Source organism: Sminthopsis crassicaudata, chromosome 3, assembly GCF_048593235.1.
Source record: "Sminthopsis crassicaudata isolate SCR6 chromosome 3, ASM4859323v1, whole genome shotgun sequence".
NCBI lineage: Eukaryota > Metazoa > Chordata > Mammalia > Dasyuromorphia > Dasyuridae > Sminthopsis > Sminthopsis crassicaudata.
In genome coordinates, this window is record NC_133619.1 from 487549545 (window position 1) to 487567479 (window position 17935).

Here is a 17935-nt window from a genome sequence, read left to right on the forward strand (position 1 = left end):
ATACATGTGATTATTGTTATTGTTATTATCTAGTTATATAAACAATGAGATGAGGAGAGGTCTTGGCTAAGAGTCAGAGGGGTCCTCTCTTATGAATCACACGCAGAAACACACGTAGACACACAGGCACACACATTTTTTAAAAAGAAAAGAAAAGAAAGGTGTTTAGAAAGCTTTTAACTTGAGGGAAGCAAAAGCGTATTTTGCTCTGCTGGCTAATGGCAGGACTACCCATCTTCTCCTTATCTCGCTCCCCTAAAGATCTGAGCTGACCCCTTTCCTGAGGAGAGTAAAAGGAGAGGAGAGGAATGGAGCCCGAAATTCAGCAAGCGATGCCCTACCAGGCCACTGTACTGGCCCCTGACAGCTGACCCGGGCAGAGCCAGCGGGCGGAGACGTGGATGTAGTGCGCTGGGTGCCGCCCTTCCCGCGGTGGGCGCCCGGGGCATTGCCCTGCACTCTCGGCTCAGCCGGCGTCGCGCCCGCTGCGCTCCTCCGAGCTGGAGGGCAACGGGACTGGAGTCCGCCCGAGCCGCGTCAGGGAAGAGGCGGGGTGGGGGGTGCGGTTAAAAGGAGCTGCAGGTGGAAAGCTAGAGTTCTAATCTAAACTCCGCAGGAAACCCCTGAACTTCTTATACCCAGGAAAAGGCCTGGGCTGAAGCTGGGGACACAGCCGCCACAGAGGAAGGTGCCAAGTATTTGCCACTCACCCGGGCAGAGGCAGCGACCTGGGCATCCGACCCCGGGAGCAAGCCCAGCACTGGAGGGCGCGCGCCCCACGCCTCTTCACATGCTGCCCAGCTGACCCCTCTCCCCTCGCTCCCCTTCCCTCAATATTCCCTCCCCGACCGCCCCCTCCATCATTCACGGATCGTCCACACGCCTGCCACACGCCACTAATACAGGTAAGCCTTGCGCCACCTTTCTCTGCATGCGCTGGTAGCAAAGAGAGAGGTTTGGGGGCTGGGGTTCGGGGTCGGATAGTGTCAGGAACTGGGAACTTGCGCACTCCTCCCGGATCCGCACCCCTTAAGGAAGCTCAGTATTCTTGGGGTGGTCCGTCCCTCTCCGGTTCTTCCTTTCTATCCCTACCCTAAAAATGAGAAGACCCCAGAATTGCAATAATCAATTCCTCCCTGGGGAGTTACTGGTGGACAGTCCATTAGCGGCTGCTGAAAGTGGAGGAGGAGACCCTTCGCACCCTTGGAAACTTGGCAGTCCTGTGGGGCTCTCGTATAGGAGTTTTGAGGGAAGGGGTTCGCTAAATACATAGCTGAAGATGTGCGTTGGATCGGAACTCTGGTATCTTCCTAGTCATCTGCATCCTCCACCAAGTACATCAGAGCCAGTGGATGTACCAGTAGAATTGGGGGAAAAAACCCTGGGTGTTTTCTTACTAAAGTGACCCCCAATGCTTTAAGACAAGAGGACGTTCGTGGTTTGACTTTTAACCAGACTTCTTCCTAATTGGCTTGCACAACAGGTTTTATAAACGTATTGTGTATAAGCAAGCAAAGGCACAGTGTCTGGCTTTTCCCCACCCCCAACCCTTTCTTGTTCAGCCTGATTGCCCTTCTCTTGTATTTGTGTGATCTGGATATTCGTGGGGGAAAGGTAAGAAATCTTCAGAAGATCTTTCAATCAATGGTAACTCCCATATACTTCTAACCACCTTGCCTTCACGGCATGCACCTTCAGAAATTTGTCAAGCCCAGGAACCTAGAGTTGTGGACAACAATAATTAAGGGTAATTGGTGACACACCTGATTATAAAGAAGGAAATTGAGGAAGGACACTTCCCTGTCCAGCAAAAGAGACCCATCCCAAAGTATCACAATGTGTCATCTAACCTCCCTTCCTGGAAGAGCATAGATGGAGTTGAGGTGAGTGCACGATTGACAAGATCTCAACTTGGGAGGCCCAATCTGACCAGAAGAGCCCGCCAATCTCACATAGCCAATGAAACTTTGGCTCCAAAATTTCTATTGTCCTAAGCTTGCCAGTGTTTACAGATAGAATTCAATTGTCAACTCACTAACAACTGATTAGATTGTGGATTCCAGGTCCACTGCTTTATTTTCCTTAGCTGAATTCATTTTCTAGTATAAAGTATGTTTTATTGCCCTGATTTTCATCAAATGTAGCTTATGTTCTAGAAGAAAATGTTCTGCCCCCATTCCACTTCCCTTAGAATTACTGCTCTTTGGGATGTGGCTCAAAACTGTTCTTGTAGAAACCTTTGTCTGTTGTTTGGATCAGGCACAATATTTGGGAGTTGTTTCAATTGTGCCAAGAAGAGAAAGACCAAGGAAGCACTGAGAGCTGGAAGGAAAAGGTTAGCCACTTCCATATGTTAATTGGCAATTTCAGCATTTCTAAACTCTAGTTTACCTTGGTGAGATCTAAAATCACTTTCTCCCTTCTCAATTTACAGCTGAAAAAATGCTGTTTTGTTTTGTTTTGTTTTGTTTTTAAACAACTGCTTTGTTAAAGAAATTAAACTGCATTGCTAAGTTTTGGCAGCTTCTGGGGCTATATTTGAAGACAAGTTCATTGCATTTGTTTTGAATATCTTATCTGTCTAAGTAAGGCTAAATTTTGGGGTAAAGGATGATAAGAAAGTGACACATGGGGGCAGACTAAACATTTTCTAGATCCAATGAGATAATATTTGTAAAGTGCTGAGTACAGTGCTTGGTACAAAGTAGGCATTTAATAAATGCTTGTTCCTGTTCTAGCATCACCCTTCCCAATAAATTAAAAAAGAACCGGGACTATTTTGTTTTTCTTAATAACTCCAGGGCCTACATCAGTTCCTCACACATAGTAGGTATTTAATAAATACTTTGTGAATGGAATTAATTTAGAAGGGAAAAAAATCTCCATTCTTCTAGTTTCATCTTTATATGTAGACCATTATGAATTACTGTGCAAAATTCTTAGCTCAATTATAATTTATGAACTATCATTAAGTTTTTCATTTTCATTGGTTGAATTTGAATATTTCATGAATTTATACAGATTCTTCTAGAGTAATAAAAAAAATCAAATATTGGAATCAGGGCACGAAATTAGTTTTTGTCAAGTTTTCTAGTTCATGAGCTCTGAGTCTTTTAAAAGACTCCCATTATCTCCTCTGGAAGACAAAATTAGGTACACAGAAAGACTTCTCATTTTTTATTTCCAGGACCATTTCAATGTGATTATACTAAAATATTTGGAAAGGAAACAGATTTGCTTGGATGAATAAAGACTTTGCTAACAAGCCTTAGAGCCAAAATTTAACTTTATGTAAGTCAACAAAAAGAAATTAGAAGATAGTAAAAATTTTATCTGATAGTCTAAAGAACATCTCAAATATCAACCAGTTTTAGGCATATCTCCATGAGAATTCTGAATTTTAATAAACATAGGAGATCATAAAATTATATTGGCATGGATGATTGATATTAGTTACAATAAATAAGGATGCACTCAAGTTTTATTTGGATAAATAAAAAAGATCTTTATAAAGTAAAATACATGAAGCTTAGTTTTTTAGGAGATCAAGAAAAGGACAGAGGTTTTTCTGAATTTTTAGTAAATGTGATCATCTGAAAAGGGAGAAATTTTGATTTTTAAATTTTGTTTGAAAAAATTTTTGCTTGTTTTCAATTAATAAGTTTCAGCACCCCAAACTTACTAACTTGAGAGAGTTTCTGGTTTTTGTTTGTTTGTTCTGAATATCAAACTAAACCTTACCCTTTTCTAAAGCTCTGAATATAAAAAAGGGATTGATTCTGAAAACAGCATAGAAATTAATTTAAAACCTGAGGGCAATTTAATAAGAATTACCATTTCTTCCTTCCTTCCTTCCTTCCTTCCTTCCTTCCTTCCTTCCTTCCTTCCTTCCTTCCTTCCTTCCTTCCTTCCTTCCTTCCTTCCTTCCTTCCTTCCTTCCTTCCTTCCTTCCTTCCTTCCTTCCTTCCTTTCTTCCTTCCTTTCTTTCTTTTTTTTTTTTAACAGGTGACAATAACCCTGAAATTCTGAAAAGAGAGTAAAGAATTGCATGATGATGCAACTTGGGATTTCTGGGCAATCCACTGGTAGAGAAGATTAAGGGTGCCACTTCTTAAGGATAAAGATCTTGTTCTAATTATCTTCTCCAAAATCACTGTAAGTCCCTTGAACTAAAGCTTGCACAAAAAAAAAAAAAAGTCGGGGTAAGGGAAGTTATTTTGTTTTTTCTCCATTTACCAATGCAGGCACCAACTTTAAATAAACTGAGAATTAAAAGGCCTGTCATCTATTAATTATTCACTAAGTGAACTTGCAGAGATCACTTCAAGTCTTTAACTCAGTTTATCTATTTTTAAGGGGAGTCATATTAACCAGAAAATAAAGTTCTAACACAAACAGTTCTGCTGAGAATTGATGAAATACTTTGAAATAGCTCACAAAGTTTTTTGTGGGGTGTTTTTCTTTTTGGTGTTTTTCACTGTGAAACTAAAGTTATTGAGTCTACAAGTCAGTATCATTATTGTAGAAAGAAGAGCTGGAATTAAGATCTCCTTCAGTATCTAATACAGTACTTGATACATAGTAGCCACTTAATGAATATACCAGTCATCAGTGAACAAACATATCCATTTAAAAATTATACTATTTTGGTAGAATTATGGTATCCAGATACTTCAAAGCAAGTTAATTTGTAGCAGAGAAAGACAAAGTCTATCTCCTCATTCACAAAAATGCCTAACTTTGACATCATCACTAGAGTCACAGATTTTCTTTTTAGTTATGTTTAGTACTGTGATTATGGCTTTTGTAATATGGGTGTGATGCTGAATTACTCAAGTTAATTATGCATTTCATATGTTAAAAAAATTCTCTCGATCTCTTACAAATCAGATGCCACCATATTTTCTAAAGTTGAATTATACCAAAGCTAAGCATTATGCTCTTTTTTCCTAAAGGAGGTAACAAATAGTCTTCAGTTAAATTATACTTTTGTTTAGATAAAGTTAATATTTTAGTTTTTCCGGAAATAACCATAGGGCCCATTGCCTTCTTGAGGAAGAAAAGGAAAGAGGCATTTTGTTTATTGAAATTGGAAAGTACTGCACTTTTGGAAATTTATTTTTTAAAAAGCATAGGGAAACCTATAAAGCATGTTTTTATTTTCTATATTCCAAATCTCCTACAACTGCAATATTTACAAAAAAAAATCATCCTAAATCTTTATTTGAGAAAGAATAGAGTAGGCATAGATTTGGAACTTCTTTTATCTATTCTTTCCTCTTTGTGACTTATAATTTGATTACATTACTGGATTGGCACAATGACTTCCAAACATTTTAAAATTATGACACATTAATGCAATTGAAGTAAATTGAAATTTATTTTGAAATCAACCAAAAATCTGAAAATTTCACAGATATCTGGAGACATAGTAGATTATTCCAGGACCATCATTGGGAAACACTACATTCTTTTTAAGGAAGAAAGACAGACATAGACACACACACACACACACACACACACACACACACACACACACACATACACACAAAATCTCGATTAGATTTATCTATATACTTTCATCTTTTTTCTTCCCACTCATCGCACTCCACAGATCTGACTCTTTATTAATGTAGATTGGTGGCATCAAGCTCAAAAAGAAATGGCTGGTATGTAAGGATCCCTAAAGGTTACATATTTATTTAGAAAACCACATATTAACATTTTCTATGTTCTATTGTATCTACATTTTGTTAAATATGTCTCAGTTTACATTTTCATATAATTCTGCTTGCTATGCCACAATGCACGATGTTTGACACTTCTGATATAGGAAATTCCTTCCACCAAATAGTTTCATAATTCACTTCTAACTTAGTTTAAAGGAGTTGCCCAGGTCACCAAGAGATTTAGGAACTTTCTTATGGTGACACTAAAAATATGTATCAGAAATGCAATTTGAACCCCTTATTTATCATGCTATTCTGCTAGATTTAAAGTTCTAAAGGATTTTATTGTTGTTTGTCCTCTGTTCTTAAAGATAACCATGATATCAGGGAGGAGATGCCATGGCATGCAAGAGAATTAGATTTAAGTGAGGGAAGTTCACCTGCCTCACTTTCCCCTCAGAGCCATCTGGGTCTGATGGCCAGATAAAGATCAGGACAATCCTGCATGTATTGATCCTTTTAAGCTATGTTTTTTTTTTTTAAACAGGTCTCAGTTTGAGTAAGACAGTGTCCAATCTGTGATTAAGACCTAAAGGAAAAGTTAGATGACATATAAAGAAAATCTAAAGTAAAGCTATATTAATTGATAAAATCACACTTCTCTAAGAGTTAGGTAAACTTATACATAGAATAAATAAGAAAGAAATTAAGAAGAGGAAGAGAATATTAGAAAAACTAGATATGATAGCTCTCTGGAAAATAGAAATAGAAAATATAACTTTTTCTCATGGGATCTTCACAAAAAATGAGCATATCACTGTGACTTCTCATTGATTAACCAACAAAAGTTCCCAGGCTAAGCCGACTTGGTCATTGTTTTAGTTCTGATTGCCTCAGAGTGAATGTAAATAGCAATTGCTGTTGTTTTAGAAAAATGTCCTGAAGGTCTTCTCCCAGACTGATTTTTTTTGACTAGGTAAAAAAGGCAATTCTTGCCTTAAGGGACCTTACACTCTTCATGTTCAGTATGTTAGAAAACCAACCAAAGATTTTCCAGACTTTTGTTATTAAAAAAAAAAAGTTTTAATACTTATTATTAGTCACTTATTTGGGCCATTACTTATGGCTCAAAGAATTCATGGAGCAGATGGTACTTGGGCCTTGATTTCCTGATCCATGAAATAAGGGAGTTGGAATAGTAATCTGTCAAATTCCATTAAATATGTGTAGGACTTTGTAAGATTCTAGTTTATAGTGAAAACATAGTAAATTATATAATCGCTGTCTTCATTTGAAAGTTTCTCCATTGCGTTTCTGGGATAGCTATACTCTTAACTAGATCACAGAGAATGAAAGATCACTGAGAGATCACCAGAGCACTGGTAATGCAAGGGATAGAGCACTGAACTTGAAGTCAAAAAGAAATGTATTCAAATGTAGCCTCAGATACTTATCATCTGTATGATCCTGGGCAACTCATTTAATCTTTGTTTATCTCAGTTTCCTTGCTTGTAAATGAGGGGAAGGGTCACAACTATCTCACCAATTATTGTGAAGATCAAATGAAATATTCATAAAGTAGGCACTATATTTGTTGTTCAGTTATATCTGATTCTTCATGACCCCATTTGGGATTTTCTTAATAAAGATCCTAGAGTACTTTGCCATTTCCTTCTTCAGTTTATTTTACAGTTGAGGAAACGGAGGCCAAAAGGTTTAAGTGACTTGTCCAAGGTTACATAGATAGTAGCTGAAGACACATTTGAACTCAGGTCCTTCTAATTTAAGAAAGCTCAGTGCACTGCACTATCCAGCTCCCTTAGACATATGATGATGGTGGTGGTGGTGGTGATGATGAAGATGATTACAGAGACTAAGTAGGAAGTGTTTGTTGACTAATACACAGAATATATTATAATAGAATTAAATTGTCAAGTTACCTAGTAATGATAGTAATTAGATGGAAGGCAATAAATAATTGAAAAGTAAAAATCTTCACTATTTCACAAAATCAATTCAGATTTGTTGAAGATCCTTTATTCTGTAATTGTAATTCATATGTGTTCATTCCAGAATCTTAGTAGGTGATTTTTATCAAAGTATACCTCTGATTATAAGCGGATATTTGGATCAGATCATTTGTTGGCTGGATTCATCATTCTGAGTGACCACAGCATACAAGAGAGACCTTTACCTTTTTAAGCTATGTTTTTTAGCAGATCTCGGTTTGAGTGAGACAATCCCCAATCAGTGATTAAGACCTAAAGGAAAAGTTAGATGTCATACAAAGGAAATATATAGCAAAAATATAATAATGGGTGACCCCAACTAATTTAGTTTTTAAAATGACAATTCGTAATAATGCCTCCTATGTGTATTCTAAATTATACAAAATTCTTTAAAGATGTAATATAGACACATTAAGTCACTTTTATATACAACACTTTCTACTAAGGTCAGATTCCTATGACTCATTTTGCCAAAGAATGGATTCTAAGCTCTTATAGGATCTCATAAGTACAAACTACTTGGAGGTCTTCCCAAGCTGGAAAATACTTAAAGAAAGTCCTGATAACTATCATATACTTATCCTTCAAGAACTATCTTTAGAGAGGGGCATCACTAGGCATTTTGCTACTAGGTCATAACTGAAGATCTTTTGTCATAGCAAATAGTGAAACAGTCCCCTAAGGAAACATGGCAGGAAGGAAATATCCCTGATTTTTGAAGTATTAAATTAATTTTATGCAAAGTTAAAGTGCAAGGCTCTAAGAAAAATACAAAGACATGTAAAATGTGATCCCTACCCTCAAAGAGTTTACCATGTTGTACTTTTATCTCTTTTCTTAAAGATATGTGTTAATTATGATGTTACCTTCAAACTGCAATAGGGCATTTTTGTCATCTGGAGCTTTCTTATCTAGTTTACTGCTCTTCTCTCCTTTGCTTCATGGCCATAGGAACTCAGATTTGTAATATAATGAAACAAAGCAACTCAGAAGCTGTTTCAGTTTCTACCTGAAGTAGAATCCTTCAAATCATCCAACCTGTCCTAGAAGACTTCCAGAGAAAGGGAAATTCATGACCAATCCAAGCAGCACATTCTGCTTTTCAGCTCAGACTTTCCTTCTGCTTTACCTTCCTTCTCCCCTTCTTGCTTTCTTTAATTTCCTTCTCTTTATATCACATATGCTGGGGGCTCATAAAGGAAAATGGAGCACTACTCTCACTAAGGTTTCCCTTTAGCTCCCTTACTTCATTTTTAGGTGGAGAGAGGCTCAAAGGACGCTGATCTGAGCTTTGACTGGGGATTCATCTTTCCCTATCCTCTCCAGATGTTATTATAGTTCCCTTCAATTTTTCCTCCACATTTCAAAATTCATTAAACTCAATGTATGAGTTTCATGTGGGCACCACAATGTGCTTCTCTCTTAAAAGAAAGGCTTAAATGTTTGGGGGTTGGTTTTTTTGTTTGTTTGGTTTTTGGTGAATATGTAGTGGGGGGAGGTATCTCCTTACTGTGATTTCACTAGTATCAGGAACTCCCTAATGAGGAAAGTCTATGCACCAGTGCAGACCAACTTTCCAGTAAACTTGAGTCTTTGAGAGCTGCCTAGAGCAATGCAATGTTAAGTGACTTATCCAGGATCATATAGATAGGATATCAGATGGAAGCACTTGAACCCAAATTTGCCTTTATCCAGCCTCTATCTGCTAAGGCTACAGTGCCTCTTGGTAGACATGTAATATAATGAAATGGAATGTAAAGAAAATTTTAAATCATAGAGCATCATCAGAAGAATATTATTCAAATGATGGGTTTGGTTCAGGTAGAAATTCAGATTTAGTAAAAGTATTGCACATTTTCCAAAGAGCTCAGCTAATTGTCAATGCAATGTTTGCCTAAGATATGTGCTAATGGATAAGCTCTGTAGGTTTCCATTCAACTGCATACCATAATGTGAACAGCAGGTATTTTTAATATACTTTTTTATGTTAATAAGGAGACCCAAATCCTTTGAACGATAAGGGAGCAGAAGACATTCTTGAATTATTTTCTACAGAAAACTGTCACTTTACAACTACAAAACTGTACAACACAAAAGTACAAAGAATATAAGTTCCGTCTTGTACTTATTATTTGTTGACAATTTTTAAAATGTTTTGAATCAGTAAAGCAAAAGTCTGCCTTAAGGATTTTCCTCTAATGTGATGTCTCCCATGAATATATTAAAATTATACAGAATTCCTTAAAGATGCAATAACAGAGATTCCTTTGTCCAACTCTCTACTTGTTAGTGTCAAGCAAGGCTTAAAATAAGAAAATGTATGTTTGCCAAAAAGTGTTTGCCACCATTGTGGATGATTTTCAGCATAATGTGCAAATAGAAGATGTTCTCTATTTTTCTATTTAGAGGTGATATTTTTCTGCTTGCATCAACTTATGAAACATTATAGAGCTTCCTAAATGACACACATAAGTACTCCAAAGAGGATGCTTACATTGATTTAAATACATTAAGCCAATTTTGTTTCTAATTGAGTTAGAAAATAAGCCTTCACCATACAAACATCAGAAACCTGTCTGGGTGGGTAAATCCAACAAGTAGTTATTAAATGCCTACTACTTGCTTCATACCAGGAGATCTGTATCTCCATGGCATAAAGATACAAAGACTAAAATGAAAATAGTTATAAAGGAACTTATATTGAGGAGAATATGGGTAAGGATGTAGAGAATACCTTGTATGGCTTGGTTGAAACCATGCCTAAAATTCACTGAACAAGACAGGGCCACAAAAAAGAACCCTACAATCCAAAACTTTATTACACAGCACTCTCCACACTGACAATGATCAATACATTTTGTAAAGGTTGCTCTATAAGATGCAGATTTTTTTCATCAGATCATTTTTAAATTTACCCTTTTGGAATTTCCAGAATATTTTTCTCTCCTTTCAGAAAATTGAATCGACTTTTGAATGTCTCTAGTTCTGTCTGTCATTTTTTTTTCACAATTTATCAATTCAATCTGCAAGTTTGGTTTTTTTCTTCAGTATTTTGTGATATCATTTATTTAGGCTTTGTAATTTGGCCTCATTTAATGGAATTTATAGAATCTCTTGCTTTTTCCTAGGACTTGAATTCCTATTTTCTTTCTACCCTTTACAATGTGAAGATCATTTGCTTTAATGAAGAATACAAATGCAATATTAAAATTGAATAGATTTTTTTTTCTTTTTTGTGATATAATATTACTCACCTTAAATCATGAACCTTTACCTTCTTTATTCTGCATCTTATTCCAAGCATAATTCTGAAAAGCTTTGTTGCCTTTAGCCTATTCCACAAACCTCATTTTATTCTGGGCTTTAACTTTCGTGACATTTCTTAAAAGTTCTATGCTAGAAGGCAGCTAAAAGAATACAGTGAATAAAACACTGACCCTGAAGTCAGTAGGACCTGAGTTCAAATCCAGCCTCAGACACTTAACACTTAGTAGCTGTGTGACCCTGGACAAGACATTTAATTCCAATTGAAGCACTCCTCCTCCCAAAAAAAAAGTTATATGCTATTCCTTTTTTAAATTAACCATTGATAAGGACTTATCTTCTCTATTTAATATCTTATTTGATATCAATAATGGTTTGTTTGTGGGCATCTGCTTTTATCTTTTATATGCTCTGAGATTAGCTTGAGTTGCCATTTGATGATAAACACCTTGTAGGCAAGCCTGTATTTTGCCTCTTTTTGTATTCTCAACACTTAGAAAAATGTCTGGCACAGGATAGGGACTTAATTTTTATTGATTTTTATATTAATTGCCATGTTTGTTTCTTTCTATACATTTTTAATCAGCTTCACTTATAATTCATATAATATAATTTTAAAAATCCTGGATTTTACTCAGAAGACCTGGATTTGAATCCTGACTCTGCTGCTTATTATTATATTTATGACCTTGGACCAAACATTTAACCACTCTGGACTTAAGTTACCACATATCTAAAATGAAACAACTGGACTCAGAGCTTCTTTACCATTTTTTGAGTCAGGTAACCCTTTGTTATGACTCCTGTTGTGAGTTATGAGTCATGAGTTATGAATCAGAATAAGATTAATTATATATAGCTATCAATATGTTATAAGAAAAAAAAACCACAAAACAAGTTTGAAGACTGCCAAAGAACTCTTGTACTAGATGATTTCTAAAGTCTCTTCCAGCTCTCAAACCCTCTAACTATTTATTTTGTATCTTTTGGAGTGCCTAGAAAACTAGTTCATTGTAGAATAAGTGATGGATCAGAGCTAAAAGTCTACTCAAAACTGCAGGTCTAGCTAAGTAATGTGGAGCAATAAAAATCTTTTATCTATTGCTCCTTATTTGTCCACAGCAAAAACCCCATCAAGTCTGATTGACACTTCTTTGCTAAAAGATATCCTGCCTCCTTACCTGGATGAAAAGACATCCTGACTCCTCCCTTATCTGAACCTTGTACGTTGTTAGCCTGTTACCTAAGGCCCAAGTGTCAGTATATAAAAATTCTCCCAGATTTCTTCTAATTACTAGACTTTTTTAGAGACTAGTCTGTCAGTTATGATGTAAATAAATTTTATTGTCACTATAAGAGAATCTCTTTGAATTCTTTCAAAATTAGCTATGAACCATGACTCTCACATACTTACAGTGGAGGGAAGAGTCTTCCCATAATTTGTATCTGTACACTTTTGGAAAAGGGCAAGATTGGGGGTGAGGGAGAATGAAATGTGTGGCATTGAAATTTCCTATTTTCCTAATTTTTGCAAGCCTTCTCCTAGTATAGTGTTTTAACATCCCTATGCTATAGTTTAAATGCCTGAGAATTATAAACAAATGGTCTGTAATTCTGTGAAGGAAAAGTGGGTTTTTAATACGTCCCCAAATTCCTAGTACCTATGAGCACGATCTTTTTTTTTGAGGGGGGGAGGGGAGATAAGACAAGGAAATTGGTGCTAAGGGACTTGTCCAAAGTCACACAGCTAGTAAGTGTTAAGGTTTGAACCCAGGTCTTCCTGTCTTGAGGGCTAGTGCTCCATCCTTTGTGCCATCTAGCTGTCCCTACAGCATGATCTTTTGTAAAAAACAGAAGGGAGGAGTGCCCAAGAAATGGCAGCCAGTATTGTTTTGCAAAGTCATATAATATCTCAGGGCTATGGATAGAGATGTGTGCACACTTTAGCACCTAAGTGAATCTCAGAGGTGGATGGTGACAGGGGAACCAAGAATATTTGAAGAGATAATATTAGTGTTGCTATCACTAAGATGAGACTATCCAAGAAAACAATTTATATCCCTGAGAATTAAAAAGAAGCATACAAAGAAATAAAATGGCTACATATGTGAATACTAAAAGCAAATTGTAGCATTAGATTTGGAAGGGAAGTATCATATCCATTACTATCACTACAACTTCCCAGAATACAACTCTTTTCCTTTGTCACCATTCTTATATTTAAAAAAAATCTTTTTTGATAGCTATATTTCAATACAATTGGTTTCCTTTACATTGCTATGCATATTATGCTATGCATTAAAAGACTTCATGTGGTTTTTCCTTGTAAGCTCTTAGCATGTGGCTTTTCTCTCTATTTTTGTATCTCTAAACCTTAACATAATACTTGGCACATAGTAAAGGCTTAACAAATAGCTTTTCATTCACCCAAAAGAGAAGGTCAAAATGTACCATAATCATTTGCATCCATGTACAAAATGTTAAAGTTGTTAAGAGGAAAGTTTTGAAAGTCATAAAATAAATTTTTATTTTTTGAAATAGAGGACGAGATGCTACAAACATGGAATGTATCATGCACTTTCAGATGAGGCTACTATGTTATAAGTTTTATTCATTTGTTTTCATGGAATGGGGATAATCTGTAAATGCTTATAATGTAAAACCAAAACACATCAATAAAACTTTTTTTACAAAGAAAATAATGCCTATTTGAGAAAGAATTAACTTGTGGGGCAACAGATTTCTCAGCATAAGGAAGAACATCTTTAGAAGGTTAATAAAATGGCAACACAAGCTCTAACAAAATAGCTCCCTCTCCTTCAGTTCCTGGTGTCATTCATATTGAATGTGTTAGGAGTAGCTACATGAAAAGAAACTTTCCAGAATAACATTTTAAAAGTTATTTTTGTAGAAGCATATAGTGCTCCTCTCTGGAGAAGGACTTTTGATATCTCTAAAATTGGGCTTCCAAATACTATGGCAAATATTTGAAGTAGAAGACTGACCACAAGCTTTGGGTTAACATAAATGGTATATGTAATATATAATTACTGGCATTGAATTTCTTTTTTTTTTTTCCCTGAGGCTGGGGTTAAGTGACTTGCCCAGGGTCACACAGCTAGGAAGTGTTAAGTGTCTGAGACTAGATTTGAACTCAGGTCCTCCTGAATTCAGGGCTGGTGCTCTATCCACTGGGCCACCTAGCTGCCCCTGAATTTCTATTTTATTCTTCTAATCTACTGAACACAAAGATTCTATGTAATTCAACTCTTAAGAATGACTTTTTATAAACTAAAAATCATTATATTTTAATCCTTTTGGAAAATCAAACTGATTACATAATACATATTTACACAGTGAATAAAAAAGTAATGGGAATTAATTTGTTTACTTATCTTTCTGGATTAATGCCAAGAAGTCATACAGTCTGCTTTTACTTGCATACTTTGCATACAGTTTTGCTTTTACTTCAGTAAATACGGCTGAATAGGAACAATAGTTATCAGTTTTGTTATTGGATAATAAATTTCCTAAAGGAAAAAAAGGTTCTGTGAACTTACCAATTAAGAGCTACTGGGAAGGAGGGGAGAATAAGTATTTTTATAGCATTTACTAGAAGCCAGGTACTATGCTAAGTACTTTTTTTTTTTTTACAAATATTTCATTTGTTCTTCACAATAGCACTACAAGATAGGTGTTATTATTATCTCCATTTTACAGTTGAGGAAACTCAGGCAGAGGTTAGGTAACTTGTCAAGATCATACAGCTAGTAAGTGTCTAAGACTAAATTTGAATTCAGTTCTCCTTGACCTAGCAATCTAACCACTGTGTCCCCTAAGGGGCAGTCACAGTATGCTTAAGGAGAAAATAAAGTTATTGAAGTCTTTAAATGCTTCTCCAAAAATACCTGTCCAAATTTTGAATAACATTTGTTTTTTTTTCTCATTAGGAATAAGTCACCAACAAGATGGATTGGAGTACGCTGCATACCTTCATTGGGGGTGTAAATAAACACTCCACCAGCATAGGGAAGGTCTGGATTACTGTCCTCTTCATTTTTAGAGTCATGATTCTTGTTGTAGCTGCTCAAGAAGTGTGGGGAGATGAGCAAGAAGATTTTGTCTGTAATACTCTGCAGCCAGGATGCAAAAATGTTTGCTACGACCACTTCTTCCCTGTTTCTCACATCAGACTTTGGGCCCTGCAGTTGATTTTTGTCTCCACTCCAGCACTTCTGGTAGCCATGCATGTTACATATAATAGACATGAGAAAGAAAGACAATTTAGGAAAGGAGAGAAAGGGATTGAATACAAGGACTTAGAAGAAATTAAAAAACAGAAGGTTCGAATAGAGGGGTCTTTGTGGTGGACTTACACTAGCAGTATTTTCTTTAGAATTATTTTTGAAGCCTCCTTTATGTATGTGTTTTACTTTCTTTACAATGGCTATAACCTACCCTGGGTAGTGAAATGCAGTATTGATCCTTGTCCCAATATTGTGGACTGCTTTATTTCAAGACCCACTGAAAAATCTGTCTTTACCATTTTCATGATTGCAGCATCTGTGATTTGCATGCTGTTAAACGTGGCTGAATTATGTTACTTGCTGATGAAACTATGTTTCAGAAGGTCCAGAAGAGCACAGGTTCAAAGAAATCACCCCAATCACACCATAAAAGAAAGCAAACAGAATGAAATGAATGAGTTGATTTCAGACAGTGGCCAAAATGCAATCACAGGTTTTCCAAGTTAAAAGATTTTAAATTAAAATAAAATTACTAATGACAAACCTGTAACCTTCACCTACAGCAGTTGGGTACCAATACCAAATATTTACTCTTCCTAGGTTGATGTTTTTAATGGCTATCAATGACATTCATAACAAATAGAGATTTAAAGAAAATCTTTTAGGAGAATCATCTACATTCTCAGAAATGTAGTGAAAAATTCTGTAAAAATGGAAAGACTAGATTGACAGTTGTGTACTAAAATTTTTTTTAAGTCTGTCTTGAGTAGACATCTGTCTTACCCTCTCAGGGGGGGTGTTTCCTAAAAAAGTTATTAAATATTCAACTGCTAGGAGGGAGGAAATATTTTGTCTAGAGAGTAATACTATTATTATTATTACAAATGTTTTTTATAGCATTACTTGTCTTAGTTCTGAATTCCTATTCATATAAAAAGTATTTTTATAATGCTAAGTGTTCCATGTTACTTAAGTATGACGTAGTACACAGCTAAGTCATGAAAATAGATGCAGTATTCTTATGGGGGGGGAGTGAAACTGTAAATTTTAATAATGACACTGCAGTTATTTAAACTTTTAAATTATAGAAAAATCTGTTTTGTAAATGCAGTATGTTACAAGACTCAATGACAACCATATGATCAATAGTGATACTATCAAATGATGAGGGGAGAGGGGAGAATTCTGGCTTTTGTATGTGTTCTTCAATACATCTGAAATGCTTTGCTTGTCGTACAATGAGTTTTCATTGCAAAAATATACTTTCAGAAGATATACAGAACTATATGAATCTGGGTGCCTTTTTAAAAAAGAAAAAAAACTAGCCTAGAAACTGGATTTCAGCCTGTGAAGAGTTGAAACATGAATGTGATCACTTGAATAAAAGAAAAACTCTATTGCTTAAAACACTGTAGTGCTGTATGGGATCTGTTATCTGAATGCCTAGGAGTCCCATTACTGTGAATATCTGTAGGATTCATAAAGAGTTCTGCCCCGGTAACCTGTCAAGTTACTATGGGTGGAATTTCCAATGGGTTGAAGACTTCTGGAGCTTATTGCTGTCCCATTTGGCGTCAGAAGACGTGATTAAGACAGCTGTTCTTTCAGCTCTTCAACCCTAGAAAAATGCACAACTGGGCACTAGTTAAATATCTGTGAATCATGAGACATAGAACTCTCAAAAGGAGCTTAGAGACTATCTTGTCCTAAGTTCTCATTTTACCAATGAGGAGCCTAAGGCCCCTTTGGGATTGCTCTGCATTGATAGTGAGAAGAATGATTGAGTTTCATCAGCTCTTAGACTAACTTTCCCTAAAGGCACATTATTATGGCAGGTTAGAACAATGGATCTCATGTTTATCTGTCCTCATACCCAATATTTTTAGGTAGGCAGAATATTACAGATGAAAGGAATGCTGAATTTGGAAAAATAAAGCTCCAAGTTCAGACCTAAGCTCTGCCATTTCCTATAGTGAGCAAGTCACTTTACTTCTCCAAACCTCAGTTTCTTCAACTGTAAAATTAAGAGAATGAGATTGGATTAAATTGCTGGTTAAAAAAAATTATCATGTGCAATTGATAGTTTGAGTAGATGGTCATTGATAACATTTGTGATAGCAGTTCCTAGAGAATGGTGGGAATATAAGAAACCTTATAAGGGTTAGAGAAATAGGGAAGAGGAAGAAAGACATAATGGAAATGGAGAGATAGAGTGTAGAATATTGTTGTGAAAGTTGGTACAGGGAAAGGATAAAAGACAGAAAGGCCTATACATATGCCTAAGTTTCTCATCCTAAAAAACAAAAGGTTGCCGAATTGCTATCTTCTTATATGAACATTTTATCTCTACTATCCTTCATTGTTGAAATTTTGGAAAGAATGGTTTTATATTTTCTGCTTTTACATTCTCATTACTCACCAATTTAACTCCCACAAATCTAGATTCTATCCCCACCACAAAATTGACTGCATCTTTGTTCCCAATTGCCAACCTCAGTTGTTGGTAATTTAGTCCTCGATCTCCTCAGCCTTTCTATAGCATTTGCCATCTTCAGCATTTAAGCATTCTTCTTTTGTGATACTCAATCATTTTTTGACTTATGTGACATTCCTAATTTAACTGTCTCCAAAATGATCTTCCTAAATCCCTGACATTTCCAATTCTTCTTGCCCTCTTAGTATAATTATTCCTACAAGACTATTTTCCTAGTTCTATTTCTTGTTTTTTGACTTCCTGTAGCTTTAA

General features: G+C 35.9%; 1 protein-coding gene across 3 annotated transcripts; it reads left to right on the top strand.

Annotated features, from left to right (window-relative positions):
* The first annotated feature begins 443 nt into the window (after positions 1-443).
* Positions 444-16596, top strand: GJB6 (gap junction protein beta 6). 3 transcript variants are annotated; one of them, XM_074303698.1, is made up of 3 exons: positions 445-905; positions 4006-4155; positions 14893-16596. In XM_074303698.1, exon 3 carries the CDS (start codon positions 14911-14913, stop codon positions 15694-15696), a length of 786 nt encoding a protein of 261 aa, XP_074159799.1. In that variant the 5' UTR covers positions 445-905; positions 4006-4155; positions 14893-14910; the 3' UTR covers positions 15697-16596. The 3 variants fall into 3 exon arrangements, 2 of the variants coding, with proteins under 2 accessions (XP_074159800.1, XP_074159799.1); XR_012488324.1 differs by lacking the exon at positions 445-905 and adding an exon at positions 951-1883; XM_074303699.1 differs by lacking the exon at positions 4006-4155 and having other exon boundaries at positions 444-905.
* Positions 16597-17935: the final 1339 nt, after the last annotated feature.